The 13,951-nt window shown below is 46.0% G+C and overlaps 1 protein-coding gene across 4 annotated transcripts in view; it reads left to right on the top strand.

Moving 5' to 3' along the window:
* PKP1 (plakophilin 1) overlaps positions 1 to 5,500 on the top strand; it is a 54,646-nt gene extending 49,146 nt beyond the window's left edge. For all 4 annotated transcript variants that reach the window (XM_029572266.1, XM_029572267.1, XM_029572269.1 and 1 more), the window contains exons 13-14: positions 217 to 308; positions 3,603 to 5,500. In XM_029572266.1, coding sequence (XP_029428126.1) covers positions 217 to 291 — 75 coding nt within the window. In that variant the 3' untranslated portion in view covers positions 292 to 308; positions 3,603 to 5,500. The remainder of the gene's footprint in view (positions 1 to 216; positions 309 to 3,602) is intronic.
* Positions 5,501 to 13,951: the final 8,451 nt, after the last annotated feature.

Genomic DNA, 13,951 nt, shown 5'->3' with positions numbered 1-13,951 from the left:
GCACTTATAAAATGACCCCCCCTCCCAAATAAAATGTACTTCTATGCATTATCCATCCGCCCCTGAGGTGGCTGCAGCTACTCATTGTTTCTGCAGGCCTGAGTAATCAGTAGTGATGGAGGGAGGAGGAGGGTCTTCATGGGAAGAAAGGTGCCTTCCGGGTCCTTCCACGACCTCCTGTTCATGCTTTGCTTTTTGTGTTCTGTGATTCTGCAGCAAGGACTGGATAAAAATATGATGGGGGCTTTAACTGGATCCACTCTAAAGAGCGTCATGTCGAGAGCCTTCTAGCAAGAGACTGGCTTGAGGTGAGGTTGGAAACGGAAAACCTGCTTTGCTTTTTTAAGAAAAGCATTTTGTTCAGTATATTCTCTGAGGAGGCCTGGAATTCCACTTATTTCTGCTTTTGCATTGTCAGTGGCTTTGTATGCAGAGGGGAAATGCAGGGCCTGTTCCAGAAATAATCAGACGTATTTTCCTGCTGTGGGTTTTCCTAGAGTTTCTTGGAGAACATGGCCTAAATTTGGGAAGATTCGGGAGCAACCAGGCTGCTAAGTTTGTTACTTTTGGATTCAAACACCAGGATAGTTTATTTTTTCCACAGACTGTGTGGGAGCAGTTGCATTGATGTACATTTATTTATTTGATTTATATTCCACTTTTTCGGGCACTTCAAAATGGCTTACATTCAGGCATTGTCGGTATTTCTCTGTCCCCGGCAGGCTCACAATCTAAAACGTGAATTTTCAAAAGCTGCATGTGTAAAACAAAAATAGCACTTACGTGTGCAAAATAGCATGCACGCATATAAAATATCACTTGTGTGTGTAAAATAGCATGCACGCATATAAAATAGCACTTGTGTGTGTAAAATAGCACTTGTGAGTGTAAAATATCATGCACGCATATAAAATATCACTTGTGTGTGTAAAATAGCACTTGTGAGTGTAAAATAGCATGCACGCATATAAAATAGCACTTGTGAGTGTAAAATAGCACTTGCGAGTGTAAAATAGCATGCGCACGAGTAGATGGTATTTTGGAAGCCTCAACATGCATGTGTAAATCAGGATCTGCGAGTAAAACAGGGGTGGGTCAGGGTCATTCCGGGGAGGGGCCAACATAAACACATTTTATAAGCAACTTACATATATAAATTTGGTACCTTACTTGCTCAATATCTGGAGTAAGTGATCGTTGACATCTTAAAAGTGAAAAGGTGACTGGGTGAGGGGCCTGGGTGATAGGGGGGGATTTCAGGCTGAAGTGCCAGGAGTGGCTTCACTGGATGAACTGGTGGACTAATTCATTGCAGTGAGCATGTTAGGAAATCCCCCGGCAGGCATGGAAAAGCATCTGAATAATACTCGTAAAATCTACTGCGAATCCCTTTAAAATCTGAAGTAGAATTGTGCAGAAATATCATTTATGCAGGTAAAGTCCAATTTAGCTAAGCAGCAGCCGGATAAGCCTGAAAAAAGCTACTTGTCCGTGTAAGCCAGATAAATCTAAAAAAGTGCTACTTAACCGGATACATCTTAAAATGCTACTTAGGGTAAATGTGATTTAGACTTACTCGGCTACCTGACTTAGCTGGACAAGTAGCGGTTTCAGACTTATCCGGCTAAGCGCCACTATTTAGTGGGATAAATTGGAACTTATCCGGATATATGCTGCTACTTATCTGGATAAGTCCGAACACGCACGGCTCATGGTGTTTACATGTGCAAGCATGTTTGCGCGCATATCGTTTGCATGCAGGTTATAAAATACTGTCGCAGCTTCCTGCACACCCGTCTACACGCAAACAGCTTTGAAAGGTTATCCTCCTTGTTTATATCTGAGGCCATGGATGTGACATAACTTGCCCAAGGTCACTTGTTAGGATGGGCAGAAGTAATAATGCTTCAGGGTTAGGCTGGTCTTGCTGAAAATCTCCCCCTTGGGATCTCTCGGTCAAGCACCTTTCTAGCATCAAGGTTCAATTATCTGTTTCATGAGGCTAAGAAGGGACCTGTGACCCTGCGGAGAATGTTTAATCCTTGAGGTTAAGAAGGCCTCTGAGGTTACAGCAGGTCTTAATCTGAGGTCATGTGATGGTATCAGTTCCTGAGAATATTACTTGATTTGTTAATTAGCGTCAGTGTCCAGTGAGTATATATAACATACTTAATCAAGTGTATCTGATACACATAGTCTGCTATGTTGATAGTCTTTTTTTAGCTTTGATTATAACGTATTACATTATGGTTTGATTGCATTGTGCACATTTATTGATATATTTTTTTTTACTTTACTAGATTGTATATTGCTGTGCTAGAAGCTATTCTGTATATTAAAGGGGTAATTATTCAGTCACTGGCCGGATTGCAAAGTGGGCCGGATAAACTTATCTGGCTAACGTTTTGGAAGGATGTTCAGTGGTGCAGCCGCACTATTCAGTGTAGCCCAACTATAGGTTTATCCAGCTCCACAGCGCGAGCAGAGTTAAGAAGCTAAGTTATCCACCCCGGATCACCCCTGTGTAACCTGGCTAAACTTTAACTGGATAACGAGGGGGGGGGGGGGGGAATATTGAAAAGTCGGCATGAGGCAGTAATCCGGCTAAATGCCAGCGAATATTGACCCCCGAATGTGTTAATTGTGAACCACTTGGACGCTAAAGAGAATAGCGGAATATTAAGAATATTTTTATTTATTTTATTTATAGATTCTTTTATACCGTGGTACGTATAGTTATACATCACCTCGGTTTACAGTGAAACAATAAATTAGCAACAGGCTTTACAAATAACAGTATTAAACATTAGAACATTAAACAGCGACAGGCTTTACAATTATAACGGGTTTCAATGTAATATGCTAACTTCATTAAAAATATTAACCATAATATAATCAATATATTATATAAAAATATATTATATTATATATAATATATTGATTATATAATATAATCAATATATTATATAAAAATATATTATATTATATATAATATATTGATTATATAATATAATCAATATATTATATAAAAAAATAATATAAATAAGAAGGTAGGATTAAAAATAGGGAGCGGGCGCTTTTTTAAAGGGAGTTTATCCAGTCCAAGCCCCGGGACTGAAGATTACAGCCGAGTTTCACCGGGCAGCCATTTAGCCCTGGGGGGGGAAATGGGGCCTTCCCAGCGATGAGGAGGGGCGGGGATTTCCTCTGTGAACCCTGCCCCGTGCTTGATTGCCCTGGCACCTCGCAGCTCCCTGCCCTGCTGAGGATTTGTCCCGCAGGCAGCCCCGCGAAGACAGATGAGGGAGAAGTTGTCCACGGGGTGGAGGTTTAAATGCAGGGACGTGGAAATGTCCTCCGGCTGGCCCCCGGGATTGGCTTGCGGGATGCGGGAGATCCCTTCTGGATCTCAGGTGGGGGCTCGTAGGGTCAAGAGATTGTAGCAGGGGGAGCATGGACGCAGAGAGGTGGGGGGGTGGGTGGGAAGGAGGGAGGGAGCCCTGTTGGAAATGTTCTGCAGAAGAGGGGGGGCTGAACAGCCCAGGGGTAGAAGGGGGGAGAGGCCGCTCATTCATCTGTTTGATTCGCTTTCTTCATTTCAGATATTTTGCCTTTGCTTTACTGCTGAAGGGGCCTGTTCTGGCAGGAGATCAACTCACAGTTTCCAGTGCTTCACGTTCATCTCTGAACCAAGCAGACCGAGGAATCCTAGATCTCTGGATCAGCGCCAGCCCTTTTTATTCGGTGGCCTCTCTTTGACTCTTCTGATTTGTTTTTTTTTTTTGTTTTTTTTCCCTCAGCTTTTTCATTGCTTGCGGTTTTTCAGTTTACATGGGGGTCTGTTTTCCTTTTTAAATATAGAATAATATGGACAACGGATAAGCAGCAGAAAACCAACACTTTCTTCAGTGCAGCTCAAGTCTGATCTTGACTTTGTTTTAAGCTTTTTAAGAACTGCTTCTGGCTTCAGTCTGTCGTGTAATGCCAAATGGAAGGGAACAAGGCTGTGGTACATTTTGTTTAGTGTAGTTAGAGAACCCAAATATATAGCAATTCAGTTGCCAGTTAGATAAAAAGAAGCAAAATTAGCAATACATTATATATATATATTATTATTTTGTTTCTAGTTTCCATCTTGTTGCTGACACCTGGAGTCAGTAAAGGCTTCCCCTTTATCACCTACTGGCTTCTCCCATTCCTTTTCCAATTTTAAAGAGGGGGTTCATCATCCCATGCGTTCGGTTTCAGCCGGAGCATGTAACACAGTAAGACAAGGTATTTTTCCTAACGGAAAGTCCTGAAAAAGTTGCCAACTGACCCAGGTCAGTCCAAAGAGGGCCTCCCAGACCTGGTTTCCTCCTCTACCCTCCACCCCCTTTCCATGCATAGACACAGTTCCAAGCTGTATCGCCATGCAAATGGTACATGTTGGTTTTTTTTTTTAATTTAATATAAATAAAAATGTATAAAGACACATGGGAAAAATAATTTTCTACAAAAAAAAAAAAAGAAAATTGGGAATAAGAGATGAAAGGCTAGTTTAAAGGAACAGGGAAGTTGATAAGTCATTTCTCAGTATGCTTGTAGGACGCCTGGCATCGGTCTGTCAGTGTAGTTCTGGCAGCGGCCACAAGGAGGCAGAGCCTTTCAGTGCCCACTACTTGGTTTAGAATGCGTGTACTTCACGAATAGCATGCACTGTTTGCAAATTACATGTGTCCCAGAACCGAGCAGAGCCAAAAGTGACATCGCTGCAAAAGCTAGGGAGGAATATGGGCTGCAGCACCGAGTGGGGGGGAGAGTACGATCAACGACCGCATTCACTTCTGGCCATGGACTGGCTGAGGCGAGGGGGAAGTTACCAAGCCACACTGAGCCACAGCAATGGGCAAATTGTCTAGGACTTCTGAATGCCAACAAGGTGCGAACTTGTTTGGGAGCATGGGCACAGGGCGATGGCGTCGCCCGCCCCATCTTCCAAAGGAACAGTAATGGGGTTGAGTAGAAGAGGAGGGTTAAAGAGTCCTTGGAGGAGTAAAGGCGAGGAGAAGGGAGGGGAGCATGCTAAGATTGACGGAGAAAGTGTTGTGGGAAGGGAGAGAGGGGGCAGTTTAGAGTAGGGGGATGAATGCTGGGAGGAGGAGGAGGAACGTGGCCATGGCATAGAAACTAAAAAATGCACAATATTTTCTGTTGAAATTTCAACGAGTTGCAGCTAATACAACTTTAAAACGCTGAAGTGTAGCCTTTTTCCGTCTATTTAATACCGACACTGTTTCCACCATTCACAAAGTGATGAGTTTAAGCTATGTTGGCTTGCGCATTGCAATCCCAATGTTGCTTTGTAATTTTGTTGTGGACGCCTGGTGCACGTATGCTGAGGCAGCTCTGCTTCTGATATTGACTACAAAAAAAACCTGACTGGATGTCCTTGTAACATATATCACCACTAAGTGCTTATCTATAAAGAGAGAAATTCTTTATAAACATCCAAAATGTGTGAATTTATTTTTTGCCTGCGTACCAGATTGATGTACAATGTACCGTCTGGTCTGTCACTGAGCTGTACAGTGTTTCTGTGTTTATTCCTATATCTGGCTGTTTAAATAAAATGTTAAAAAAAAAAAAAAGTGAATTATTAATTGCATCCCAAGCATAAGGTAAGTGGCATCCACACCCCGTAGCACCCACAGGGCTCTCTAAGTGTTGACTAATCTGTGAGACTGGCATACGCAGAGCCAGCCCTTGGGTGAGTCGTGCCAACGTCTTTCCCCAGGCCCCCCATGGACTATTCTCAGCAGTATACTCGGCCCTGCGCCACAGACTCACTGCCGTTTCATGCCATGTAGCCAAGATGTTTTGGTTTTTTAATTTATTATTATTCAGGAATTCTGCCATGAAACCGAACTGTGAGGAGCTAGCAAGATGGCCTGTGGAAAACCCTCGTGCTTAACTTCCAGGGCGATAACTTAAGGGTGGGCGAGGCAGACACCCAGACTGCAAAGCTTTTGGGTGTGGAAAAAATGCTGGACGTGCAAGGAGAGGCCGGCAGCAGACGAAAATCCAGGAAGAGCAGCACTCTCCTCCTAGCATGTGGACTGAGGGGCGAGAGAGGAAAAGAGCACCTGGGATCAGAGTGTAAGGGGTGAAGGGAGGGAGGACTGGAGTAGGGATCAAGGTGCGGGCAGCGAGAGCGTGTGCAATCGTGCTTTCCTTCTCCGGGCGCTGAAATCCCTAGTTACGATTCTGTTAACTTCGATGCTAAAGCCACCCCTTCGCCTAGCTGCTGGCCAAAGGCAGGTGCAGGCTTCACCCTAATTAGGGAAGAGATCTGGCAACTTAAAAACCTTTTCTGACCACTGAGAGAGGGGGTGACTGCATGCCATGCCGAAGGCGGTGGTTCTCGGCCTGCTCCTTGAATACCCCCCTCAGCCAGTGCTGCCACTGAAAAACTGCACTAGTGTGCCAGATCTGTCGTGCTGAGATAATGCCTAGGGAGGCCGAGCTGCTTATGTAAACGCTCTGGAGCTACTTTCTCAAGGATTTGTTTTCTGGAGGAGAATCTCTTTGACTTATAATTAGGGCAACTCTCGCAATCCGTCTCCTACTCACAGGCAACGAATATTTTCCAAAGTGATTTAATAAGACTTCTTCAAACCAGCCCAATACGAAGTTTAACATTTAATTACAAGATTTTTTTTTTCTCCCAGGCAAAACTATGACAGATGATTTTAGTCTTATATATGTTGGTGCTTGGAAGTGGCAGAATCTGAGTTGGCCAAGAGCAGAGTCTGAATATTCATCTTCTGGGGGGGGGGCTTCTCCCTCCCACTAGGGAAACCCGCCTAGCACAAGGCCTGAGACTTTATACATTGAGAGAAACACTACTATTCGTTCACCTTATTAATGTGAGATCATCTGAGATGCCCTGCCAGCAACCCACTCTCCGGCTACAATTTACCTAAACTCTTCAGGGGTTTACAAGCTTTACTTGTCTCTGTAACTCAAAGTACTCTTTAAGTGATGTAATTGTTGACTCTCCTACTGGGTGCCATGGGTGACCTTTGATCTTATTGTACACAGGATTTTAAATGGTTTCACTCTAGGTGTGGTACAAGGTACCCTCCCTCCTTGCTGGAAATCCCCAAACATTTATCCTCCTCTGCCCTTGCAGTTCATTCTGTTGGCCGGAATCGGCGGGGCTGATTCTGAAAGTTATCTAGGATGAAATGCTACCAAAGCACCGGAAATTAAAACTGCTGGTTTCTCCAAAAATCGGTAGCCGAAGCAGGCCCGGAGGGCTGGTTTATTGTCTCTGGGGATGCATGGAGGTGAGCGGGGTTGGTGGGGACAGAACCCTGAAACTCCAGAGGCAATAGCTTCCAGTTTTCAAGTTCTTTCTATGGTTTCTTTGTGACTGCCATGTTACTGAGAGACCCCCCTCACCAACCCAACCCTGAAGGAACAGATCCTGCGAGAAGGGAATGGGGATTGCATCGTATTCCCTCCCAGTCCTTGATGGTCGACAGTGGCCTTTTTGAGTTGCTGAAATTCCTGTTTGACATCTGGAACCATTGGAATGTCTTCCAGCTCAATAGAGTGGTGTTGCCTTGTAGATTGTCAATAGCTCTGTTGGATCAGGACAAATCTCGGCTCCATGTACGGTTGTAGCTTCCATTGGATTTATACAAGTCACTTCCAGACTCTGGTCCTTTCGTTCAGTCCTCTCTCTGGCACATTGTGCCACCATCATCTGCACTTTATACTTTTTTTGTACTTAGGATTTCAGAAAGCAAATGTGGATGTAGGTTTTTAACTCACTTCTGTTAACTCTTAGATGCCCAGGGTTGGACTGGCAAAATCCATTTGACCTGATTGTTTGGTAAGAGATGAGAACCTGCAGTCTCCAGTGGCTTAATATGTTCTCATAGTCAGGGACGGTGTCTCTATGGGACTCTCTGCTGTTTACCCTTACTTTTCAGCTGACTCGCTTTGAGCCCTAGGGACTGCCTCATTGTCATCCCCCCCCCCCCCCCTCTCCCCTTTTAATCTGTCACTGCTCGTGATGTTACCCTGGTCAGGTAATTTTGGTTGCTTCATCCTGCCTCTTCTGTCTGGTACCAGCACTTTGCCTGCCATGACTGAAAAGGGATGGGTAGCTGGGTGATCACAGGGCAAAGCCGTTTTGTGAGGAGGCCAGACAGCAGAGCCACTTTGACAGCTCGACCTTTTTTACATTTTTTTTAATCGGTGCCTGTAGAGCCTTTTCCCCATCTCTCCCATGAGTCTCTCAGCTTCGCTGTAGGATACTGTATCAATCACTTTCGATTGTGGTATACCACAGGCTGCTGGAGGTAGAGCGTGAGTGGCATAGAGCAGTCACATTGACCAGATGATGCCATGAACACTGAGATGGCCCTAATAGGATTTTATCTGGGAGTTTCCTTAAGTTTACAAAAACCGCACAGGGCTACAGAACCTGTCACCTCTAGGACGGGATGGGGAGCAGGGTGTACAGAGTCTGTTACCCATTAATCATGGGTTCAAACTTTGCCCCAACTCTTAGGGAATGGATCATCACCATCAGTAACCCTAAAATTAGCAGCCCCTTTAATGATGTTGACACTGAGAATGCTCCGTCTTCCTCTTGCACCCACCCTGATGCCAACTCTATGCATGTGACTCGAAATTCCTGTCCTATAAAGACGTCTTCTGGGGCTGATCTCCAAGGGTCCGGTCCGTTTTTTAAGATGTGGGACTCCAAAGCTTCCATGTATTGAAACTTGGAAATCTGCTCACGTTTCCGAAAGAGCGGGCAAGGCAAGGCTGCTGAGGATGCAGCCAGTTGGGCACGCAGAGGGCTTCCCATAGCCACAATGAATATGCAGGTAATTAATTTGCCTACAGTGGGTCTCCCGTGTATGCCAGCCTATCTCATGCATATTCACTGTGGCTATTCCGCACTGGCTGTGCCATCACCAGGACAGGCACCACTTTTAATGTACTCTTTACTCTGCTGTTCTCCCCAGTCCCTGCTCTAATTATTAATCCCTTAAATATCATGCACTCTAGCTCATTTAAGCTCTATTTTATTTCTATTATATAATTTTCAGGGTGTGGGTTTTTTGTTTTGATTTAAGAAGGTGCCAACTCAGCTCGCCCCTGCTAATTATTGGCTCGCTGAAATCCAGTTTAGACAGGCTGTGGCAAGCAGCTTGGCTGCTAGAACTCCTGTTTCCTATGTTTGCAGCTCCAACAGGAGACTGAAAAACAAGAAATTCCCTGTAGTGCTCAAGGAGTCTGTTTTGCAGGGCAGGCACATGTAGATCCCCGTCAGGATCCTCTTGGACCCCTGGTGTGGATAGGGCATCAAACAACAACCACCCAGGCAGGGGAATCCCAGAAGCCGCCTACCCATCCTGTCTCTCTGACTGAGCCTCCTTTATGGCAGAGGTGTGAACCCACTTTCTGACCTTTGTAAATTAAGAGCATCGGGGGTGGGACTCTGCATGTGAAAACCTGACAAACTGAGCAGCAGCGGCAGAGAAGGAGCTCCTTAAAGTGAAGGGTGTGGGTGCAATTATTAGAGGGGCACACCTTTTATTGCAAAGATGAAGAAGGGAAAGCAGGTACGAAATAAAATCCATTAGAACCTAGAAAGAAGATGCAGAAGCTTAGTCAAAGAGGTTTGACGCCTTGTAGGCCTCAGCTTGCTCTGAGCCTCTACCCAAGCCGGCACGCCGTAATATCTGTCGTGCACAGCATCTGAATTTTCATGAAGGCTCCTCACCCAGTTAAAAATGTTGTTAGCAGTCATTATTTTTAATGGTTTTGATTGTAAATATTTCTAACCTTATCATAATAAGGCACGGAGCGGCAGTTGCCACCCTTAAGAGAAATATGGATGCAACCCGCACGGCATGGCAGGTACTACCATAAGAAGCTTGCTGGGCAGACTGTGGATGGACCGTTTGGTCCTTTTCTGCCATCATTATTATGGCACTGTGTACGTTGCACAAGTTGTGAGTGTAGCTAGGTACCAGGTGCGAACTGACAGTGACCTGGCCCCAGCAATAAGGGTCATTGGCACCTAATCACCCATCCAAGGCTAGCGAGAGTTCTGTGGGTCCTTGGGCACTGCCCTATTGCGTGGATGGTCAGTCCGCCCCTGCTAGGTACTGTTGATATGAGTGTGCATCAGATAAAGTTGCGTACATTGCATATCTAGTACATGCAACTTTATCTCCTGCGTATGCATGGTGGATATTCTGAAAACCTGAGCAGCTGTGGGGGAGACCGGGACAGCCTGGGGAAGCCCTGGTAAAAGGACATCTGCAGAAGCCCGAAAGAGCCCCATTGCCAGTAAATCAAATCTTTTGCCGAGGGCAAGTGCTTCTGGGATTTCTCACGCTACTCTCGCATCCTTTCAGCTACCTGACTAAAGCTTAAATTGCTGGTTGTGTTACATTTATTTTTCTTTTTTTTTTTGGTTATTATGAAAGAAATTGTCTTTGTAAGCCCCAGGCAAAATCCTCAGGCCCTACCCTCTTCCGCTGTGATTGGTTTCCAGTGTTTGAAAGCTCCGTCTACTTAACCACACCCATCACTATAAATTCAAAGTTTAACTGGTGCAGTGCCCAACTCTCTGGCAGGAATCCGTACACTCAGCCTAGGAGTTTGCACTTCACCAAATCATTTACTCCAAAAATTATAAATAGGAGATGGAAGAGGGACATAAGAGCCAGCAGTATAAGGCAAGGAAGAGGGGAAGCTTGTCCTGCGCTGTGGTGGGACTGTGTGTCTGTCATTAACAAAGGCCTTTTTAGCTAACTTCTTGTTTTGAATCCCCAGATGTCTCTTTTGTGCATCAGCACTTTATTTTCTGGTGAGTGCAATTGCCTAAACCGGAAGTGTGTGTATCTCTGAGTAGGGGAGGCCTCTGCTGTGGGCTGCATGAACCACACCCAGGGTTGGTAGCCCTGTGCTGCTGCTGCCGAGTGACAGAAAGCTGTGCGCCACCACGCCCGGGCCCCAGAGGTGCTGGGACGGGGTGGGTGGAGGCACGACTCACCACCAGTAATTATAGAGGGACTAGCCACTCCGACAGTGTCCTGTGCACTCCTTGTCATGCCTCATCCTCCCACTGCCCCTTTCACCTCAGCTGCAGGGGCCTGGCTCCCTGTGGAGCTGAGTCAGTGGCAGAGCTGAGAGCTCCCTGGGGACATGGCGAGGTGTTTTTATGGGACTCACAAATCTGTTCCCAGGCTGGGTGTATAGAGTAACTAACCGCCTGCTGCAGAGGCAAGCTGGGAACCTGGATAAGACGCAAACTTTAATCTCCCAGCTTCCTTGTCATCAGTTCTGCCCTGTGGGATGTGACTAATCAGCCTGCTTTCAAGAACCTGTCTTCTATCAAAAGAGAATGTTTTCCTTTCTGACTCCTTGTGTTTTAGGTGCTTCAGCAGCCTGAGATTATGCAGATTGGCTAGTTTAGACTTGCAACAGACATGCTACAATCTCACCCTCCCAACATACACACACACAGCTCTGCCAGTGCACCTGAATCCTGCTCTGCAGCATCCCCTGTTATTCTCATACTGAAACTCCCATGCACAGCTCTGCCAATGCTCTGCAGCACTGCACCCTGTTCCTATACCCAGGAGTCCCCCAGTACACACACACACACACACCTTTACCAGTGCACCTGAATCCTGCTCTGCAGCATCCCCTGCTATTCTCATACTGAAACTCCCATGCACAGCTCTGCCAATGCTCTGCAGCACTGCACCCTGTTCCTATACCCAGGAGTCCCCCAGTACACACACACACACACACCTTTACCAGTGCACCTGAATCCTGCTCTGCAGCATCCCCTGCTATTCTCATACTGAAACTCCCATGCACAGCTCTGCCAATGCTCTGCAGCACTGCACCCTGTTCCTATACCCAGGATTCCCCCAGTACACACACACACACACACCTTTACCAGTGCACCTGAATCCTGCTCTGCAGCATCCCCTGCTATTCTCATACTGAAACTCCCATGCACAGCTCTGCCAATGCTCTGCAGCACTGCACCCTGTTCCTATACCCAGGAGTCCCCCAGTACACACACACACACACACACACACACACACACCTTTACCAGTGCACCTGAATCCTGCTCTGCAGCATCCCCTGCTATTCTCATACTGAAACTCCCATGCACAGCTCTGCCAATGCTCTGCAGCACTGCACCCTGTTCCTATACCCAGGAGTCCCCCAGTACACACACACACACATATACCAGTGCACCTGAATCCTGCTCTGCAGCTGTCCATGCTATTCTAATACCAAGGCCCCCCCCCCAACACACTCACAGACACAGCTCTGTCGGTGCACCTCAGTCCTGCTCTGCAGTACCCTCTGCTATTCCAGTACTGAAACTCTGCCAAACTATGGTTATCTTTGTGTTACTACACAGGCTTGCTGCTCTTGTGCACCCTTTTTAATTATGCCTTCTGATTACTTTTATGACTGCTGATAAAAGGGCTTTAAGAACACTTTGCAGAAGATGAGTGAGAAGTCACATGGGCTATTGTGAAAAAACCTCCCCCACCAGGTTCCTGTGGCTCTTCTAGGAAAGAATCCAGCAGGTGGCAACCCCATAATGCAACTTCAGAGGAAGGGGGTGAAGGTCTAGGTAAGGGTGCAATCATCATGCCCTGTATTCTATCGAGTTCTTCTTCTGCCACCTAGTGATGAGTTACAGCACTGCAGCAACAGGTAAGACCTGAAAAGTTACACAAACAGGCCGAGACAGTAAAGCGCGCTCAGCTGCTCGCACTGTTTAACACACGGCTGGAAATGCATTTTGGACACGCGTCCCAACCCCTTATACCTTAAGGGGTTTAGCACGTCCAAACCCACACCCCCCGAAACTAATAGCGCTCATCGTATGCAAATGCATGTTGATGAAGCTTTTAGCTATTCGCCCCAAATACAAATAAAAATACATGTGTGCCCGATCCGCACATTTGTGCGCTCAGAAATTAACGCCGTCCCAGAGCAGGCGTTAATTTCTGTACGGAACAGCAGAAAATACTGATTTTTTTTCTGTACATCCTCCAGCTTACTATCATGGAGATAGTATGTCAGAGGAACCAAAAGGTTAAAAAAAAAAAAAGTCAGATTAGGAAAAGGGACGCTCGTAGAACTGAGCGTCCGTTTTCCTAACCCACTGACCACCACCTCTCCTGCTGAGGGAGGAGGGGGGCACGTAGTTGTCCCTAGCGCCCGTGACCCCTCATTTAAATATTGTATCGCGTACCCAGGAGAGGTGGCTGGGCGCGCATTAGGCAAGCGGGCGCTCAACACCGAGCGCCCGTTTCCTAGCGAGACTCTCTCGGCCTGATACTTAGGCACCTTTCATTTCTTTCCACTGATTTCCTCCCATTTTTGTTTGTTGTAATAGAAACTGATACATTCTCAGGAAAAATAAGATAAAAACTGAAAACGCAGGTCCGTACTCATGCTAAAGGTCCCCATTTAGCGAGCTTTTGTTCGAAATGCAAGGTTCCTGCCTGCAGTTCTGTGTCGTCTGCATGCTCCATGAATGCAGGGAAATCGCAGCGGCTGCAGGCCGCTTTTTCAGTGCTTGGCAGTGACAAGCAGTCTCCGAGCGGCCAGGACTCTCGGGCTTTCCGAAAACAGGTTAAGGCTTGTTTGTGTGGGGGAAGCTTTTAACTTGCTTTAATTTTCACTTTTGATTGTTTTAAAAATGTTTTGTTTTTTTTAATGTCGTTTTTAAATTATGGCTGTTTGTTGTGAGCCGCCCAGGACAAGTGTCTGGTAATGGTCAGGTCAAATAAATAAATAAATAAATAAAGAAAGAAAGAAAGAAAGTGTGGGAGGCGAGGCCCTATAAAGTGATTGTGGCACTTAAGTCCCCGCTTGCTGGGGCCACTGTAAT

This window comes from Rhinatrema bivittatum, chromosome 12 (genome assembly GCF_901001135.1).
Source record: "Rhinatrema bivittatum chromosome 12, aRhiBiv1.1, whole genome shotgun sequence".
Lineage (NCBI taxonomy): Eukaryota > Metazoa > Chordata > Amphibia > Gymnophiona > Rhinatrematidae > Rhinatrema > Rhinatrema bivittatum.
Note: the sequence above shows the minus strand (reverse complement) of the source record. Positions and strands in the feature narration are given on the sequence as shown.